At 30.6% G+C, this 18,659-nt stretch overlaps 1 protein-coding gene across 1 annotated transcript in view; it reads right to left on the reverse strand.

Annotated features, from left to right (window-relative positions):
• Positions 1 to 18,289, reverse strand: part of LOC144841506 (ETS translocation variant 1-like) — a 40,227-nt gene extending 21,938 nt beyond the window's left edge. Inside the window, exons 1-4 of the mRNA XM_078697863.1 lie at positions 18,101 to 18,289; positions 16,350 to 16,441; positions 13,592 to 13,703; positions 7,359 to 7,406 (exon numbers count right to left, since the gene is read on the reverse strand). Of these exons, the coding sequence (XP_078553989.1) occupies positions 7,359 to 7,406; positions 13,592 to 13,703; positions 16,350 to 16,409 (220 nt within the window). The 5' untranslated portion in view covers positions 16,410 to 16,441; positions 18,101 to 18,289. The remainder of the gene's footprint in view (positions 1 to 7,358; positions 7,407 to 13,591; positions 13,704 to 16,349; positions 16,442 to 18,100) is intronic.
• Positions 18,290 to 18,659: the final 370 nt, after the last annotated feature.

The following is an 18,659-nucleotide window of genomic DNA, read 5'->3' on the forward strand; positions in this document are numbered from 1 at the left end:
GCTCGCCTTGCCAAGATAGGAACCCGTAACAGTCCTTTGATCTTATGTCTGGCTGCGACAAATACCAACAGTACTATACTATGCACTGATTTGGCGCGGTGCCTGTTTAGAGGGCATGGAACTGACCATGTCGCAGACATAGATAAACCCTTTGATCTCCAGAGCTCAGCATCCTGCCTTGGTAGAACTTAGATAAAAAGTAGCCGAGGTGAAAATCATTTTGGTTTGGTGTCCAATCCTTTTAGTGACCCATCCTATCATTGACCAAACCATCGAACGATCCTTTCCAATAATATTAAAAAACATTTTTTTTTTAAAAGATCTTTATTGCGCATCACATCAGTGAACAACTGAAATAGAAATTTTCTTAACCATATTTCCGTTTAGAATAATTCAGAAAAAATGAACTTTACTAAAATGGAATGGCTTCTAAGCAAAAGGCAGCAAGCCATATAGGTTGAAACATGGATAACAAGTACAAATCATTCTATCTAAACACTACAAGGAAAATGAACTTAGAGAAGGTTAATACTTATTTATATTTTACTCAGTATTTTTTGTTTTAAACTGAATAAATTATAATGCTTGTAGAGAGTTTTAAATTCAATCCCTTTAATCGGTTATACGTCTTTTAAGAAGCATTAGAAACATCCAACATGTAGGTCAAATATAGATGCTAACATAGTCTTCAAAACAATAAAAATATATATCACATCTTTAGGATTAGTTGCCAGTAAAAATGCTTCATCTTCTTGCTTAAATCCATCAAATTCCAAGGAATTTACAGACTTTAGACGCATTAGGATATAAATCCATTTCAAGCCTACAACGTATATTATTTTTACAATATTTTTATTAGATTTGAAATGTTCCCCGGAGGATGAGCAAAACAATGAAACTGACAATCTTAAATCTTATCCAAATCACATGGCATTGACAATTTACTATACCTTACAAAATCTATTACTTTCATCATTTAGTATCAAATTATCTGCATCAAATATGTCAAATTCAATTAATAAATGATTTAATGCATACAGAAAAACTGCTTTTGTTTTCATCATTTTCGCAAACTGTTGATGATTTAAATTTATGTTTTAATAATTAAATATGGCAACATGTGTGATATCCTAAATAGTGTTTTAAGAATTGCTAGGAAAACTGTCTTCATTCATTTATTGTGTAATTTATTATTACAAAAAATATAAAGTTACAAAAGGATAATTGACAATGCTGCTATAAGAGTTATTTACTGTAATATAATAATTTGGGGGAGGTGGGAATGAGGTGGTGAAGAATGAAATAAGAACAATTTTGAGTATTTAGACACTCTTACAAAGTGTGTCACTTGTGTGTGTGTTTCCAAACAAAAATGTCCTATCTTTTTTAAAGTTTATAAATTTTGAAACGAAGAGTTGTAACACTTTTTAGAATAGAAAGTATAACACAGAATACCAAGTTTCTAACAAAATATTTATTCTAACATATCAATAGCACATTACAATTTGAGGTATGGTGTCAATGGTTCAGGTAGATGAGATGAAATTCCAAAAGATGCTTTTAAATTCAACCTTCTCTGTATTTTTGAGCAGTAATGCATTTAATCATCAATTGTACCTATGCAGTGGTGCATGGTTTGGTAGTGAATGGTTTCCTCATATTTGTCACCACCGAGTCTACACTATCAACAACCATGCTATCACAATCAACAGATTGTTTGTCCGTAAACTCATGAATTATTCATGAGATGGCAAAAAGGAAGCAATCTATTATCTGGCCATTGTTGCATTTGTTTGTCTTGTTTTGTTAAGTAGGCCAAAGTCTATCCTAAAGAAATTTGGTATTAGTACTTTCTAACTATTCAAAACGGAAATAAGTTTGACATTCCACTATAAAAATGTTTTTTTCCCCTAAAATTGACAATTGGAGATATTTTAGACCCTATAGTCTTTGTGAATTCCACGTAGTGTGAGCTTATCTGGACAAACCAACAATAGCCTCTCTCTCTCCAAAGAGTGGAATACATTACGAAAATAAAATATTTAAGCACTACAAATTCAAGCAGAAGTGTATGAGTTAAATCTTGCTTGGAATACAGTTTTCTTTAAGCAATCTTTACAGTTTAGAATTTCTATCAATAATTAAATAATAATAAATACTGATAGTAGTAAAAGTAAGTAAACACCTTTCAATAAAATTATTAGAACATACACTTTTCATATTCTGTGATAATATACACGTGTTATCAGATTCTCTTATCAATAATGTATGGCCACTGTTGACAGATAAAACAACGATTTTGATACAATTGATAATGATGCAATACTTTACTGCATAACTAGCTATTTCATTATCTGCTATTTGTTTTAATTAATAACCTAATATATTTCTATAGTACAATCTATTACTATCAATATAGTACTGAATATTAATCATACCTTAAGCTACATTATCAAACTTTATGTGACAAAGAAATGTGATGTGCCCATGGACATGATGATGTCATGGCACTACCATATTTGCGCATATCCCTACTATATATTGGCACATAATTAGGCCTATAGAATTACGATCACGCGTGTTATCAGAAAGTCTAAAGTACATATTTTCTTTAGTAAGTTACTGTTGGTAAAAAAGAAAAGAATGGTGTAATCTCACATAAATGCCAGCAGAGTTTTTGGTCATAATCATGGTTTAAATAGTAAATCTGAAGTATCATCAGATCATCAATACAATATGTAAGAGTCTATAAATAAACTACTGTAATCAGAGTTCATTAGATGTTCCTCTGAGATCATGGGACCTGATGCTGACTTGATTCCATGGTTACATGAACACAAACATAGACATAGTGGTAACAGCAGCAGTTATCAATCCCAATATGATAGTAAAAAATCTAACCTATGATCTACAACATAATAAAAGTATACAAATTAAGTAATGACTACAGTAAATAGTAATATATAAGTGTTCTGTGTGATTACTGTATAAAGTGTTTTAATGTAAAGCTCTGTCTACACTATCAAACTTGATGTGATGTGTCCATGTATATGGACATGTCATATCACTACCATATTTGAGCATTTCAATACCATATTTGGGCACATCACACTTTTCTTGTCAAACTAGTTTGATAGTGTAGACAGAGCTTAACAATAGGCTTGTACCTAAAGTGCAGATTGAACAGCAAACTGCAGTTACTAATAATAAATAAGGATATATATGCATGTGCACATGTCCTGTAAATACTATTTCTGTAATTTAAAAAAAACTTTAGAACTTAAAAGTTGGATATTTCCTGCATCAAAATAAAACATTGGAAACAAGAAAACTTTTAAAATTTGTGATTTCTTTTTGTAGTTTTCAACTATCAATCTATCATTTGTATATAGTTTTGATAATTTTAATATAAAAGCCCCAGTAGTGTAATGGAGGGCATTGGCATATCAAGCAAACAATCTGAATGTCGATGTTGGCTTATCACACTCACGCATACTTTTTAAATCTTCAATGTTTCATATTTTATTATTTATCATATTTACTGCATAATCTGGTTCAGAGTATTTCAATTCACCTTTAAAATATTAATATAACAAATGATAAAAAGCTTTTCGAAAAAATGTTGTAATGTACCAGTGTAGAAGCTATTGCTTTTTGAACTACAATTCCTGAATGAACTTTAAAGAGGAAACCAGAAACAGGATAACCATTCAAAGGTTGCGGTTAAGGAAAGTAAAGGCTTCCTAACGGATATATCAAGATAAACTATCCTTTAACAAAATGATATGATTCTGTAGTAGATTTAAGGCGCTAAAATGGGTTTCTACAATTATTCCTGAATAATAATAATAACGTACAGTACTTATCCTTTATTTAAGACTCATTGTATACTTTTTAAAAATAATTGTGCTCAATAGGCTAATTTTTACTATTTAACATATTTTTATTTAAGTTTGCCTCATATGGTATTTATCGTATCTGTTTTCTGTTTCATACCTTTTTAAGTGGCAACTTTTGTTGCGTTTGGTCTTGATGAAAAAAAAAAATTTAAAAAATAAATAAAATAAATTGGTAACAAGGTACCAAGAAAATGTTGAAATGTAAATACCATGTGCAAAAAAAAATTAAAGAGAAACTAAAATTGATAATTCAGTAGCGGTCCGGTTCTGCTTGGTCCAGGTTAACAGAAAAGCATGGCCGAACATTTTCCTTAAAAAGATTAGGAATAGCCATAATTCCTGATCAATCTGGATTAAGAAACATAGTTTTTAATTGAATTTTTTGCTATACCATTAAATGTATATGTCTATATGTAATACTGCCAAATTTTAATTTAGAAATCTATGAATATGACAAAACTACAGGAAGAATACATTTAACTTTAAGTAAAAATATTAATAATGATTTAAAGTAATTAATTCAAAAATAGCCAAAATCAGAATTAAAATTCAATATTTTGTATGGAGTAATATATAATAATAAAGAGTCTTTGATAATCTTTGCTCAAATTATGATTAAATACAGTGAAAAGTATATAAAAAGGATTACATAATTAATGTATAAATATTGAAAATTTGCATTTTTCATCATGTTTAGTAAGATTTTAAGTTGATTGACTTCTAGTGCTATAATCTTGTCATAATTAATTCCTAAACTTTTCCATTTTTTTCAATAATACAAAATTGTTTTAATTATAAGTAAAAATGATATAACTTTCCCATTAGATGATTATGAAACTAATGTGACTACAAAATAATAGGCTTTGCATTGCTACAAATTAAGTCCAGTTCGATCAAGGCATTGGATAACTTTGATAAATCTTCATGTAAAACAAGCAGAAGGGGTTCCATACAAAATAGGCTTTGGACGGCTACTGTACAAATTAAGTCCAGTTCGATCAAGACATTGGATACCTTTTGAGAAATCTTCATGTATAAAAAAAATTTTTATTTCGTGTAGGTTTACTGACAATACCATAACAATTATTAAATGTGTAAGTAATGTAAGCCTATTGGCTGTAGGATACACAATGCCACAGTAACTAAAAATATTATTGTATAAACAAATAGCTATAATTGGGATAAATTATGTAATATTAATAATAGTAAATTAATAAAATTAAATAGTAGTATAAGCATATTATAATAATGTTAAGTGCTAAGGGTGTATTTTTTAATTGTGTAAACATAATGATAAGAATGTATACAATCCATTTATAATTGGTTGGATTATATTGTACATTAAATATCTAATGTTTTCAAGGTTGTTATCATTCCATTTGTCACCTCAACTTAATGAAATGATCAATGATTTTGTAATTTTCATAAATATGAAATTTTGTTGTATAAAAACATTTTTGAAAGAGCTTGAATAATCTTTTTGTTTTGAAGAAATTACACAAACCAGATGCATTGTTGGTACTAGTAGTTTATAGCCCTGTTCACACTGGACTTGAAAATGGTAAATGTGACCGTTGTTCACACCATGTAGACAGTTTTACTATATTTTTACCAAAATTGAACTCTGAAATTAAAACTATGATTGACGAATTGGTGAAGGTCATGTGTTCACACGCACGTTCGATTGTGGACTGCATGGTTAGTTTTACCGAGCAGGTAGTGGTCAGTAAAGTAACCATTGGACTAATTTAGCCATGAGAGAATTTTAGCCAGTTTTCAGATAACTGAACTTAATCAATAGCTGAATAGTGCTGCTTAGTTGAATAAACCGACAGACCTTTTCTCCATTAAGTTATTAACCAGGTACAACTTTACCTCAATTTCTCCCCCACCCCCTCTCCTCGGGAAACACTATCTCTTGCATCCTTCGTTTTTATTTTGAGATGTTGAAACAGTAATAAATTATGTTCTCTCCTCATAGGGTTAAAAGCCTATGTTGGTTTTATCCAGTTAACATAGGCATTGAATAGACTTAATATAATAATTTTAGGTATTTTAAATTATGCAGTACGACAATTAGTGAGGTTTTGGTATGAGGAGTTGATTTTCCACTCAAGAAAGCCCAATTTGTATTGATTTTATAAGAATTCAAACACTGTGCATAACAAACTCAATTTCAAGTATGAAAATGTCATTTGGATCAGAGTTTTAATCTCAGAACTGGCATGGTGATATGAGATGAGCGTATTACAATCAGTCAGCATCCTCATTCTAAAGATCTTGTATATACCACTGAAGACATTATTGCATCAGAATTTAGAATTTATTTTTATATAAATATTTCAGTTTGATTTGAGCAACGTCAATCAGTAAGAGTCTGAAATGTCAAGTGTTTTAAATACACTCATTTCATCAAATGTTTTATTAGTTTTATCAGATAAATGTGCGAATAGATCACATTTTCATAAATTTTTGAAAATAATATTATCTTTTACAATCTTAATTTGAGTTGCTGTTATTATAAATTTCAAACATTTTTTAAAACTTATTGACAGTTAGCAAAAAGGATCAATAAAATACTTCTGGCAGTTCAAGTACAAATGTCCATTGTTATAGTTTGAAAGTTAGCAAAATTACCTGAATGGCCATTGTTTGCAAAGCAAACTTATTGTGAATGAATTACTTACTGCAAAGTAAACATGCTACCAATGTGTCCAATCAAATCGTTGAAAATCAACATGACCAAATATGGAAAGGCAATTATCCATAACCACAATTTAGTGGCTAGGCTGGGTTTATACTTCAGAAATATCAGCCAAAATCACCTCATTATAACATGTATCAGACTGACCTTTGGACTTTTAAACACTTCATTTATATATTTGAATAGTCGACCATAAAACGACTGTTACCTTACATTGATATGTAGGAGAAGGATAATAATTGATTGAAAGAAAGATGATAAAAATCAAAAACTCAAGGTGTTTCATTTAATAATGGATAATATAAAAGATAGCTCTTCTGTGTTAAACATTAAATTAAGTGACATTTATAGCTATAAATGACTGTAAAAATAAAATGATAACAACCCATAGAAAGCATGGCATTTACCTTTATAATACAATGTACAAATTAAAGTATAAACGTCAATTCTATAAAAACTATATACAGCAGGACTCCACAATTATATATAGGCCTACTTTTGTATAGGCCTACGCTGTACCACAACATAACAGTACCGCAACCTGACAACACCGCAACCTGACAATACCGCAACCTGACAGTACCGCAACCTGACCACAATCATCCCATCCCATAGTAATTTACTTCACCCCACCTCCTAGATAAGCGATATGATTTTCAAATTCCTGGTCAATCATCAGTGATTTCTAATAAGTTTTGATTATATTTTATTAAACTAAAAAACAAAACACCCCTGTAGTGATAAATGGTACATACCATCTGGAAACCATTCATCTTGTAATTGGTCAAGGTCTTGAAATAACTCTAGAAAAAACAAAAAAAAGGAAAATTTGATTATTTTTTAGATTTATTAGCAAAGATTTAGAAAACGATATTATTATGAAAAATTAATAAATGAATAAATAATTTTTATGAATTTCTGACTTATAGTTAGAGGCTAAGTAAACTTAATTATTGGTAGTCCCTTGTCCCTCATGGTTCAGCGTTGATTTAATACACAGTATACATTTTAAAAAACAATTTATTGTTTATGCTTTATTTTCATGAATTTTTTTCAATTATTGTGAAGCTGTGTGTATAAATAAATCCAAAGGCAAAATACTGAAAATATATAGGATTATATCTCACTCTTTGAAAGAATAGGCTATTGGCGGCCTTTTCTAGGTAAGTTAAAGCACAAACTAGAAACAAAATTTAAGAATTAATGAACTCTTTTTATGATAAAATTCCTGAAACATAGTTTAATCATTGTCAATAAGCTTTTATAATACAATCCTACTGTTGGCCCAACAGTTCAAAATCACATAAAACATGTTCCTGTATTTGGTTATGAAATACAGTAGTGTTATGTCAGCCATGAATAAGAACATTTAAGATTATAGGAAGTTGGTTAAAAGAAAGAAAATTGGATATTGTTGTTATCCTGTTGTTTGAAATAGTTAAAATACAGGCTGGCAAACAGCCAGCAGAGTTTGCTGTAATTAACAAAGTCTGAGTGTAAAATAAAACATCCTACCCTATCCATTAATGAGCTTAAAATGTTCGATTAAAACATATTTATTATAGCAGACTCTTCTTCTACTGATTACGATTTCAGATTGACATTTTTTAACCTGAATTTTGAAACATAAATATTTGGAGTTAAAAGAAAATAACAAAATATGAACTTTGATATTCAGCCAGAGGGGAATATGGTCGAATGACTGAACTAACAACTACATGATTCGCGATAGGGCAAACTGAAAAACTATTGGCTAAGAAACGATGATTATAATATGGTGTGACAAAATATTACCGCATTCTCATGAGTATACCATCAGTCAATCATGATTTTTATGTTTTTGAACTTTTATGTTGTCCAACCAAAGAAGTAGTCTAAATTGTCATTTTAATTTTTCTTACTATAACTATAGACTATACTTTTTAATTAGGCAATTTAATTTATTTTAAACACATGTCATTCAATGTTTTTAAGCTAGTCATTCTGCTGAGGTTGAAATCTTACCGAGACCTTAGTAAGAGAAAACTAAACAGGAACTTAGGAAGAGAAATCGTATCAAGTACGAACACAGATTTTCACTTGGTGAATTTCACCATATTATAACTTAAAGTTGGGCACACCGGTATATCGTAAAAAACAAGTCTTGCCATAAAAAGTTTAGTAAAATTATAGTTTTAAATTGTAAATTCTATAGTCTTTTAAAAAAAAAAACATAATTGTTTGTAATAAATGCCCGTTTAAATGGTAGTTTCACTTTTCCAACATTCAACAAGTAATGAAATAATATTGGATTGATCTATTTCAATGGATAATGGTTGATTCTTAAAATCACTACCAGTGCATTTTTATATTGGCACATAGCCAATAGCTTCTCGTTTTCTATAGGCAACTGTATGGGACTGAAATAGGATATGAAAAGCCAGTATACATCAACGAATCAGGCAGCAGGTCAACTTTAGGAAATTGAGGTCACCTGAACTTTGACCCTAGGGACTTGTTTGAGAATGTTTTGTAAGCTTGCAGGCATTTCTTGTGTGATTTATTGGCTTGCTTGTGGAAGTATTAAATTACTCAATCTGGGCCAGAACTTGTAATACCAACAAGTTTAAAAGATAAAGTAAAGCAACACATGTTAAATGTTGTAGATTTTGAGGAAACAATTCAATTTTAACACCAAAGTTGAAATATTAAATATGAATTTTGAGTAAGTTTATTAAACAATTACAAATACAGTAAAAGTCTGTAATAAACTATTCAGGACATAAAAAATAGTTTTCTTTCTATTTAGTTACAAATATGGACTCTAGATTTCTAGTTTGTAATAGCCAACTACTGATACTGTGTGCTTAGTTAAGACAGACACTTTAAATAGCAATATACGTAATAAGCAGTCACTTTCTTCCAATGAATTAAGTATTTCTAAATATTAAATTGCTGGAAATTTTATGAGTTAAACTTGACAATGGCAGTAAAAGTGTCCTTGAGCTTAGTAAGAGTTCTTAACACATTGATAAAAAGAGTCAAAATGGCAAACTTAAGTACCCATTAACACTACCTTTGATAAAGTTAAAAAGAAAAGCTTTTCATTGTGCACAAAGGGGAAACATTGACTTAAAATGTCCATTTTCAGAAATGTCAAAACTTTATATTGAAAGTACCCACGACATAGTCAGGAACATTTTCATTTCCTAGTCTTCCGAACAGGATGAAATTTCATTTCTAACTACAACAAAATTATCAAAAATTGAAGAACTAAGTTATTAATTAGCACTGTATATTATAAACATATTAACAGTAAATCCTATCATATATAGAGTTTATGAATTTGAGATACTTTCCTCATTTTATTTTCATAATCTTATAATGAAAAAAAAAATGTTTTCTTTAGAATATAACGTGAAAACACTGGTGGGTATTTACTGTACAGTATTTTCTGGGCGGAGTCAATGTACACTATTGGACCCAGCTTTAGTTTTTAAGTAGAATCCACCCTTTTCTTATGATCTCCATGTGGTGGTAATCTTGTTAGATATCTTACATACATACATCCCTGTTGTATATCGAAGAACACCAAATGTATTATTACTGTACATCAAATAATCAAAGAACTTGACTATGTAATAACTTGATTTGATAAATTCTTCAATGTCTTTCTATCTATTTATTAAGTATTTTTGTGATCAGTTTATTCCAAGATTACATAGAATTTCCATATATGTCTATAAAACTATCAAATATGCTAAACTACCATGTATTATTCTATAACACATAAAGTTCAATCAATATTTACTGTATATCGTACTGTATGGAATTGTTGGGTTAGCTATTGTTATACAAATTAAAGTAACGCATACAGTGTGGTAATCAGTAAATTGATAATGGCTGGACACTATGAAAGAATATTACCTACAGTAGAACACCAATTAAGGGGCCACCTTCAGGACCACCCAAAAAATGTTCTTTTAGAAGGGTGTCCTCTCGTTTATTTCACGGAAAGTTTCCTTTTAATAGGGGTGTCCTCTGAATATGTGGTATCCCAAAGGAGGTGTTTCTGCTGTGTATTTTATAATTAATTGTCTTTTAAATTATTACTGTACTTGTGGGCGAGGGGTAATTGTCATTCCAATTTTTGTTGACAGTGCCAGATGTTTTATAGAATGATTGAAAAATCATTAAGGATAGATTTAAAGTTCAGTTTCCTACAGTTATTTACTGAACTAAAGTTTGTTAATGTTACGCGTATAACACCAACATATTTATTTTATGCATGTTCAGAACTATATTCATATTTAGTAGGAGCATAGTATAGTGTTAACAAAAAGAATGGGATGATTAATTAATGAGGTACAAATCAAAGTTGGTTGGTTGGTTTACATTTAATTAATATTGATTTGTTTCAAGTTTTCAATCTGAACTCTGAAGTTAAAATTCATTGTTATGACGGCATGTTATAACAGTATTATACAGATTCTATAAGATGTATCCGAGAGGATGTTAATTCATATCTTGTCATTGTAAGGCTCACAGGTCACACTCACTCTTCTGACAAGATGTACCAGAACACGCTGGGGTAAACCCATTAAAAGATGAAACAAACTTAAGACTTGTTCTACAGTACTACCACCTAAACTGTGACTGAGGAAAGTCTTGCAACTTGTGCCAATATTACAACTACAGTTTGCAGAGCCCTGCCTAAACTGCTTGGCCACTGGACACTAAAAACATAACATGTAATTTAACAATGAGACCTGAATGACTTGTCTTTAAAAAGACACCTTCAATTTGTATCATCATGGTATACTGTTCATGTTTCTTTCTCAAAAAGGCTCCCATCCCATTCTGATTTCATATTAATGATTCTAAATGTACTGTACCATAAATAGTTGTATTAAATAATCTGGTAAAATGATTAGATACAGTATACAATATAAATGACAAAAAAATAGTAATTACATTTCAATTCCCAGGAATATCTAAAATAATTATTGTTAATTTTCTGATAAAAAAAACATAAAACACTACATTACAGAGTTATTAAATATTGATTGCAACTTAGGATAAAGTTTCAATATGCAATTAAAATTTAAAAGAATAATTATTTGTAAATTAAAAAAATTAAAACTGTATTATACAATTCAGGGTGTTATTGTCTTGTACAATAAACACCTTGTAAAGATGACATAGCTAAGTTTATTGGACAAGAAAAATTAAGAAATATTCAAGGGAAATGAAGCAATTTTAACTGAATATGTGACATTTGCATAGATTTGAGGTTTCAGTTAGTAATATCACTGTTGTCGTCATTATTTAATTGCAAGAGAAACACAGACCGAGTAAAACCTTTTTATAGACCTTAAAACTAACTGATAATTTATGAAATTGAATACTTGTTTAGACACCTTGATGTTTTAATAATCCAAGTTTTCCTTTAATTTGTATCGGTACCGTTTGTGATTCACCAACAGTAAAACATTTTAAAAACTAAAATAAATAATGTTCTGTACTTGATAAACAATTTAGTTGGGATGACATTAAATGAAGTGACCTACAGTATGTGCAATGGCTTGGGAAAACATTTAAATGTGGACTCAATCCTGAAGCGACACATGTAAGTTTAAATGCAGGGTTATAGATTTTCGTTAATTCTGTCCATTATTATGTTTCGTTACAGTAGGTATTCGTTTTGTTATTATCTGAATGATGGCAGTTTTTATTATTATAATAGTCTATGTATAACTTTGCTATGCTTATCCAGGTAAAGCTGGGCACAAAATAGTATAGTATAGTACAGTAACTATCAAAAATTCATAAAGTATTATACTAGTGAATTGTACAGTAAAGTTATATTCAGAAAGGTTTTACCAACAGTGTTTTGAAAAGATCGCTCGTCGCTTGATGAAGTGAACAAATGTTGGAATATCATACTGTGAAGGCATTTCTATAATAAGTTAAATATGATACTGTTTGAAAAGATGGTTCGTAATTAGGTAATGCTGTGTGTCTATAACTTGATTCATTAGTATCTATGGCTATTCATTAGAAACTTCTGCCGGGTTATTTAATATATGGATGCAATTAATATTGTGGGTTATGTAATTTTAAAATGTTCAGATAAATTACAGAAGTGGGCAGATTAAGCCCCCAATTATATCACTAATACTTTACTTAATATTAATTTCTTTGAAGTTTTCAATCTGAACTCATCTGGAAAGTAAACAAACTTTATATTTAGATATTATCCATACAATTTTTCTTTCTGTGCATGTCTTAACAATAAACCCATAGATGAGCCATTTTGTTCGCAAAACAATAAAGTTGGTGGCAGAGTTAAAAAGTGTTCAAGCTGTGTAACCAAGCATGATGTAAGACAGAAAAGAAGCTATAATCTTTCATTTCCTTTCTTTTGAAATCTAACAAAAGCAAGTTTGTAAAGGGTGATTTTTAACCTGTCTTTATCAAACTATAATCACCTTATTTTATTTACAGTATATGACGACAAGTTGGAAATTCCCTTTAAATAGTCTTATAATGACATAGGAAAGGAATTTCCTTGAAAAAGAACTAATGCATAGAGATAAGTCTTGTTATCAGATACTCTCTGAAAGGTAATTAATTGTTTGAATTTAATTAGGGTAATGTGTCATTAATAGGTTGTCAATCCAATACCACTCTATTGACTCTCAAGACAAAATTTTGAATTGTTTTTATTGTATTCTTAAAAACAATAAAAAGTAAATGTTTGCATGAATATGTGTTTTTGGTAATACAAAAATAGACCATCATTTGACATTAATTACTAAACATGTACATTACACCCTTAATTCTACAGGGAAACCATGGGACCATTGTGATTATATAATAATAAATTCTCTTTACAAATGTATGGTATGACGTCAATTGAATGTAGATATAAATAACAAAACCGCATTACAAGGTGGGTCAAATAAACTCTTCAACCATCAGTTATCAACTAGACTTTAAAACTTACCAGCTGAATCACAGAAGTCTTCTTTGAAGAGTTTTTTGTAACCACTTTCAAACTTGCATTGTCCAAAGCAGAGATCTCTGTCACTTAAACTGCTATCCACATCAGGTACAATCTAAAAATACAAGAATAAAAACTAAATATTACTGTTTTTGTAATATTTTCTAAATTGAACCTTATACACAGGTTAATTTCTCTACCTGAAATATAGTATATAGTAATACAGAAAGAATTGGCAACAGTAGAGGTATGGGATGGTTGCCACAGGAGGCCACTGATTGTGGACGAGACCATTAACCCAGGTACTCAACTAAATCTTTTTTTTGGTGGTAAATGTACAGTATCCTATCTTATGAGAGGAGTACTGTATTGTGGATAAATATAAGCATTTTTTAAAACAAAATGTGCCAGAGTTGATACAATCTTAGTGTAACAGAATTACCTTTAACACTAAGGCCTATTTTTATTATTTCAGCACACCTGCAATATCAAGGTACCAAGTATCAACTCACAAAAATAAAAAGATGAGCAACATACAGAAATATGTAAAGCAAAATAAAGAATTTAATGATTTAACCAATTTAAATATGTTTAAGTGTCTTTGCTTATTAATTAAGTTGTACTGTATTCTATTAATTTTATGTCATGATTCTATACAGTTACGTATTGTACAGTAGATTTTGATGCAATCTATATAGTTTACAATGTAATGACATTGTTCTAACTCTTTAGAAATATCTTTATTTCTGTAATATCCACCAGAAGATATTAACTTAAACAGGAATAGAGGCCGTACTACATATCGTCGACATACTGTACAATGCTGGTTACATTTCTACACCTCAACAACGCCTTGTGTCTGAACATACTGTAAGGTACAGTACACATGCAGTGATGCGGAACACTTGCAATGACAAGGACTCTTGGTAGGAGGTCTAAATCATTTAATTCAAATTGCATTAAAGTAATCTATCTTGTCCCTCATCAATACTTTTTACTGACCAGTAGTAATACTAGTACAATACTACTGCATTTTAAACTTTATTTCGCAAATCTAAAGCATATTATTATAAAAAATATCCTGGTAAACAAGACATATAAATGCTTCGCTAATGTACTATATACAGTTTTACAGATCAAAAGTTGCTTTTTCAATATTCCTCACCATGATGTTAAGTCGCTCGAGTCACTATATATACAGTATATGAAAAATATACTGTAGTATACAGCACACTACTACTGTATACAAGCCCAGAATTGATTGAGTGGTGAGTACTACTGTATATGAATCCAGACTACTGTACTGTATATTTGTGGGTGCTGTAATGTATGTTAACTTTAACCTGCAGAATCTCAACGGCATTTTTGATGTGAACACTTTTCTGGTCACTGGCTCGAATTTGATCATTGTACAGTAAAAGTGGTTTAATATTAATATTTATTGCAAAAACTATTAGTACAAATCTCACTACCAGAATTTAGGACATCTGAGCACACTACTGTATATACAATAGATTCTACGGAATTTAACTACATTGTTGACAGCTCCGTATGTGTGCAATAGTACTTCAAATACAAATGTTTGTTTATTAATAAACAGATTCAAATGGAATGGTACAGTACAGTAGTCTATAAATCATCGTATTTTGTTGTAAATTTTAAAGCAATAAATAATAAGATCCATTTATAATAAAAAGCTCTCTGAACCTCGCAAATAAAAATCAATAATTACATATCTATTAATTTTTTACTAGAAAATACATAAATATTCTATTGCAAAGTCTTAGCGAAGTACAGTACTGTAAGTCTACAGTACACATATTCTATCATTAGGGTTTAATAACAGATGCTGTTACTATTTGTTATTTGTATTTCTAATATAGGTTTTGTTTTGTACTATATGATTTGTGTTAAAATTGATCTTAATACCCAATTCTTTCTTAATGTTTTTTTTTTGTCGATTTCTACAGTAATTTATAAAAAAAAAAGTGTATTATACAGTCTTACAATAAGAGGTTTAGAGTCTCAAGCAGCCTACAAGTACATTTGGATTTAGTAACCATGACTGTAAACACACATTACAATTATACTCCTTAACAAGTTCATCGTTTAGGATAACTACTGTATTACTAAGGACAGGCATAATGTTAATACTACTACCTTTTGACTTGTACAAGGAGATTTACTACAGGAGACATAAAAACATAATTGAAATCTTAGGATACTAACAATTTTAAATGTACAGTACTTGATTATTTTGAAAAAGTGGGTAAATAATCCAATAGGCTTCTTTGAAAAGGATTTTAATTGAACAAGGTGAATTTATAGTACAGTATTATGCATGATCAAATAATGCTACTATGTCGGAATGTAAATTAGTGTATTAACATTATAATATTACTAACATGGAAATGTCAACAGTATCCTTTTTAAGCTTGATCATCATTGTTTGACCTGCAGTACTGTACAGTAGGTCAAGCAGTATCAGAGTTTACACATCATTTGCCGACCTAGGGTCAGTCCAAGGCTGCCTCAAAATCGTGTATAAATGCGGTAAATCATGCCTAAACATTTCATGCTTTTAAAGTCCAATAGTATATTATACTGTAGTGAAACTGTGTCCAACATGTTAAAAACCTTGAAATCTGACTACAGTACAACTAGACTTGAACCAAGAACTGGGGTAGGAAAGCAAGTAACAAACCAAGATACAGTTACCATTAGTTGATAATTTAAAAATAATGAATGCATAATATTTTACCTGTGGAACTAGGTAAGGTACTTGCTGATCATAAAATCCATCACTTTGGTCTTCCATCATAAGCTAGGCTACATGAATGTTGTAAGCCTTACCTGAAATGACGACAAACAGTAAAAATGTCAGTTATGTTGCATTGGAAATTATAGTCAGTTACTACCGTGTGGTGAATCTGAAAAGAAGGGGGATGTACCCTCTAGTCCAGGTCAGCCCGTCGTCAACGAATGAACATTGTGGAAGCTCGACACAAATAGACGCTTTGGGGAGATGAAGTTATGATATCATATAATCTACTGCACTTCGTAGCTGCAACACATTATACTGTGAAACGCTTTGATAAAAAGCATTACAGTATTACAGTTTAAGCACCAAATTTTATTATTTAAACAGATTTCTGAAGGATTTTTATGTCTACTGTACAGCTATCAGCAATTTTATCTAGGCTTAGTCAGAAAGTGCACATAGGCCTAGAAAACCAATAACATTGCAAAATAGTGCTAAAAGAGCCTAACTGTCTTCTCATTTGTTTTTGTAAAAATAATTTATTAACTGTAATAAGATCACTGGGTGACAACTAAACCAATAAACTTTAAGTTTAACAAAATCGATTATGTTGTTAAAGTGCAACTTCCTTTTACTGTTGACACAACAAATAAACACTGTGACAAGTTGTAAATGACAAAAACTGTGACAAGTTATAAATGACATAAAAATTGTCACAAGTTTTAACAGTAAAGGAAAAGTGAAAAACATTTATAAACACCAATTCTTTTTAAAAGTTAAATTAAAATAGATAAATCTTTCTATTCAATCATTACTATTTATGAAGTTACCCCCTCAATTTATTTATAAGAAGTTTCGCCAATTTATAGCATCTCATGGCTAATTCAGCTCAGAGGCGTATTCAACTATTTCTCAAACTCCTTGCTGTTTATATGCAGGATGTTTGCGAGTGACCAGAGCATTTAGTAGCCTTGATTTGCCATGGAGTTGAATGATTTAAACTTGCAGTATGTTGTATATTGTTTAGTGTACCCTTGTTCTTACTCCTGCGATAAAACTTGGTGGGGTTGAATAGGGATATTCTTAATTCTCTTACAATCTCACATATAATTATCCTGTACTGTGCAAATTTAACCAAGACGTTATGATACAGGTTATGCGATGGCAAATAAAATATTCATGCAGCATGCATATATTCATATATTATTGAAAAAAATACTATTTTTATTCGGATTACAGAATATGTTTTCTTTAATACAGAGCTTATCGTATAACATTGAAGCTTTAGATTTTTAAGCTATGTATGTGTATAATTTTAGACTGAAATCTTGTTAGACTATAGCAATTTCCTCACACATAAACACAGCTGACAAGTAGCTATCCAAATCTGACCAATAGTTCATAGAATGAACATTTCAACGTGCAGCTTCTCTCATTAGTTATAAAAAGGTCTTACAAACGACGGCAACATGCTTTATCGTGCTCACTAGGGAAAATATTCATCTTATTGAACGACTTGACTTTCACAGTGAATAAATCACCGATATGTGATTTTACTTCAATTTCAGTAATAACAGAATCAAAGGTATTACAGTAGCGAGGAAATTGCACTTCCCTTCTGCCTAAATAACTGGCAAACACGGTAAATGGGACCTCCCGCAGACCGGCTAGCTTCGGGAGCCGATGATACCCAGTTAAAGAAACCTACACGCCAACAAACCTGATAACAACAAGTTACGAACTTTACTTACCGTCGTACGCCCACGAGTTGTCAGTCCTATCTTCAACACCTAGGTTCCAAATATATTCACCAGAAAACTAGTGTTGAAGTCCTGAACCGGCTATGATAACATGAAAGCCGGTATTATTTAGTGAATCTGTAGGCTGGATGTACCTCTACAGTGGCTACCTGTATCGCCTGCTTAGGTCTATTTCGCTAAGCATGTAGCAAGTGTGGTTCCGATATGCTTGTCGTCCATTCATGAACGGGGACCTCTGATTGGATGGATCCACTGATAAGCAGATCAATACTATTGGTCAATTTACAAGTTAGCTATCAATCAAAGATTGATAAAAAATCTCAATCTAATTTTACCCGCCAATCATTACATCCAATAGTCAGTTCCAGTTGTCACTACTGTAATGGTGACGATGACGTCAATGGGGTTAGGATTGAAAATGTATACCCCTCCGAAAATATTGGACCGTGTGGGAGGCTCAACGTTTTGAGCTAATAATATTATGACAAAATAATGTTTTCATATTAAGAACATTTAGTCAATGTAAAATGTTTACTGGGCTGGGTGAGGA

This window comes from Antedon bifida, chromosome 1 (genome assembly GCF_963402885.1).
Source record: "Antedon bifida chromosome 1, ecAntBifi1.1, whole genome shotgun sequence".
Taxonomy (NCBI): Eukaryota; Metazoa; Echinodermata; class Crinoidea; order Comatulida; family Antedonidae; genus Antedon; species Antedon bifida.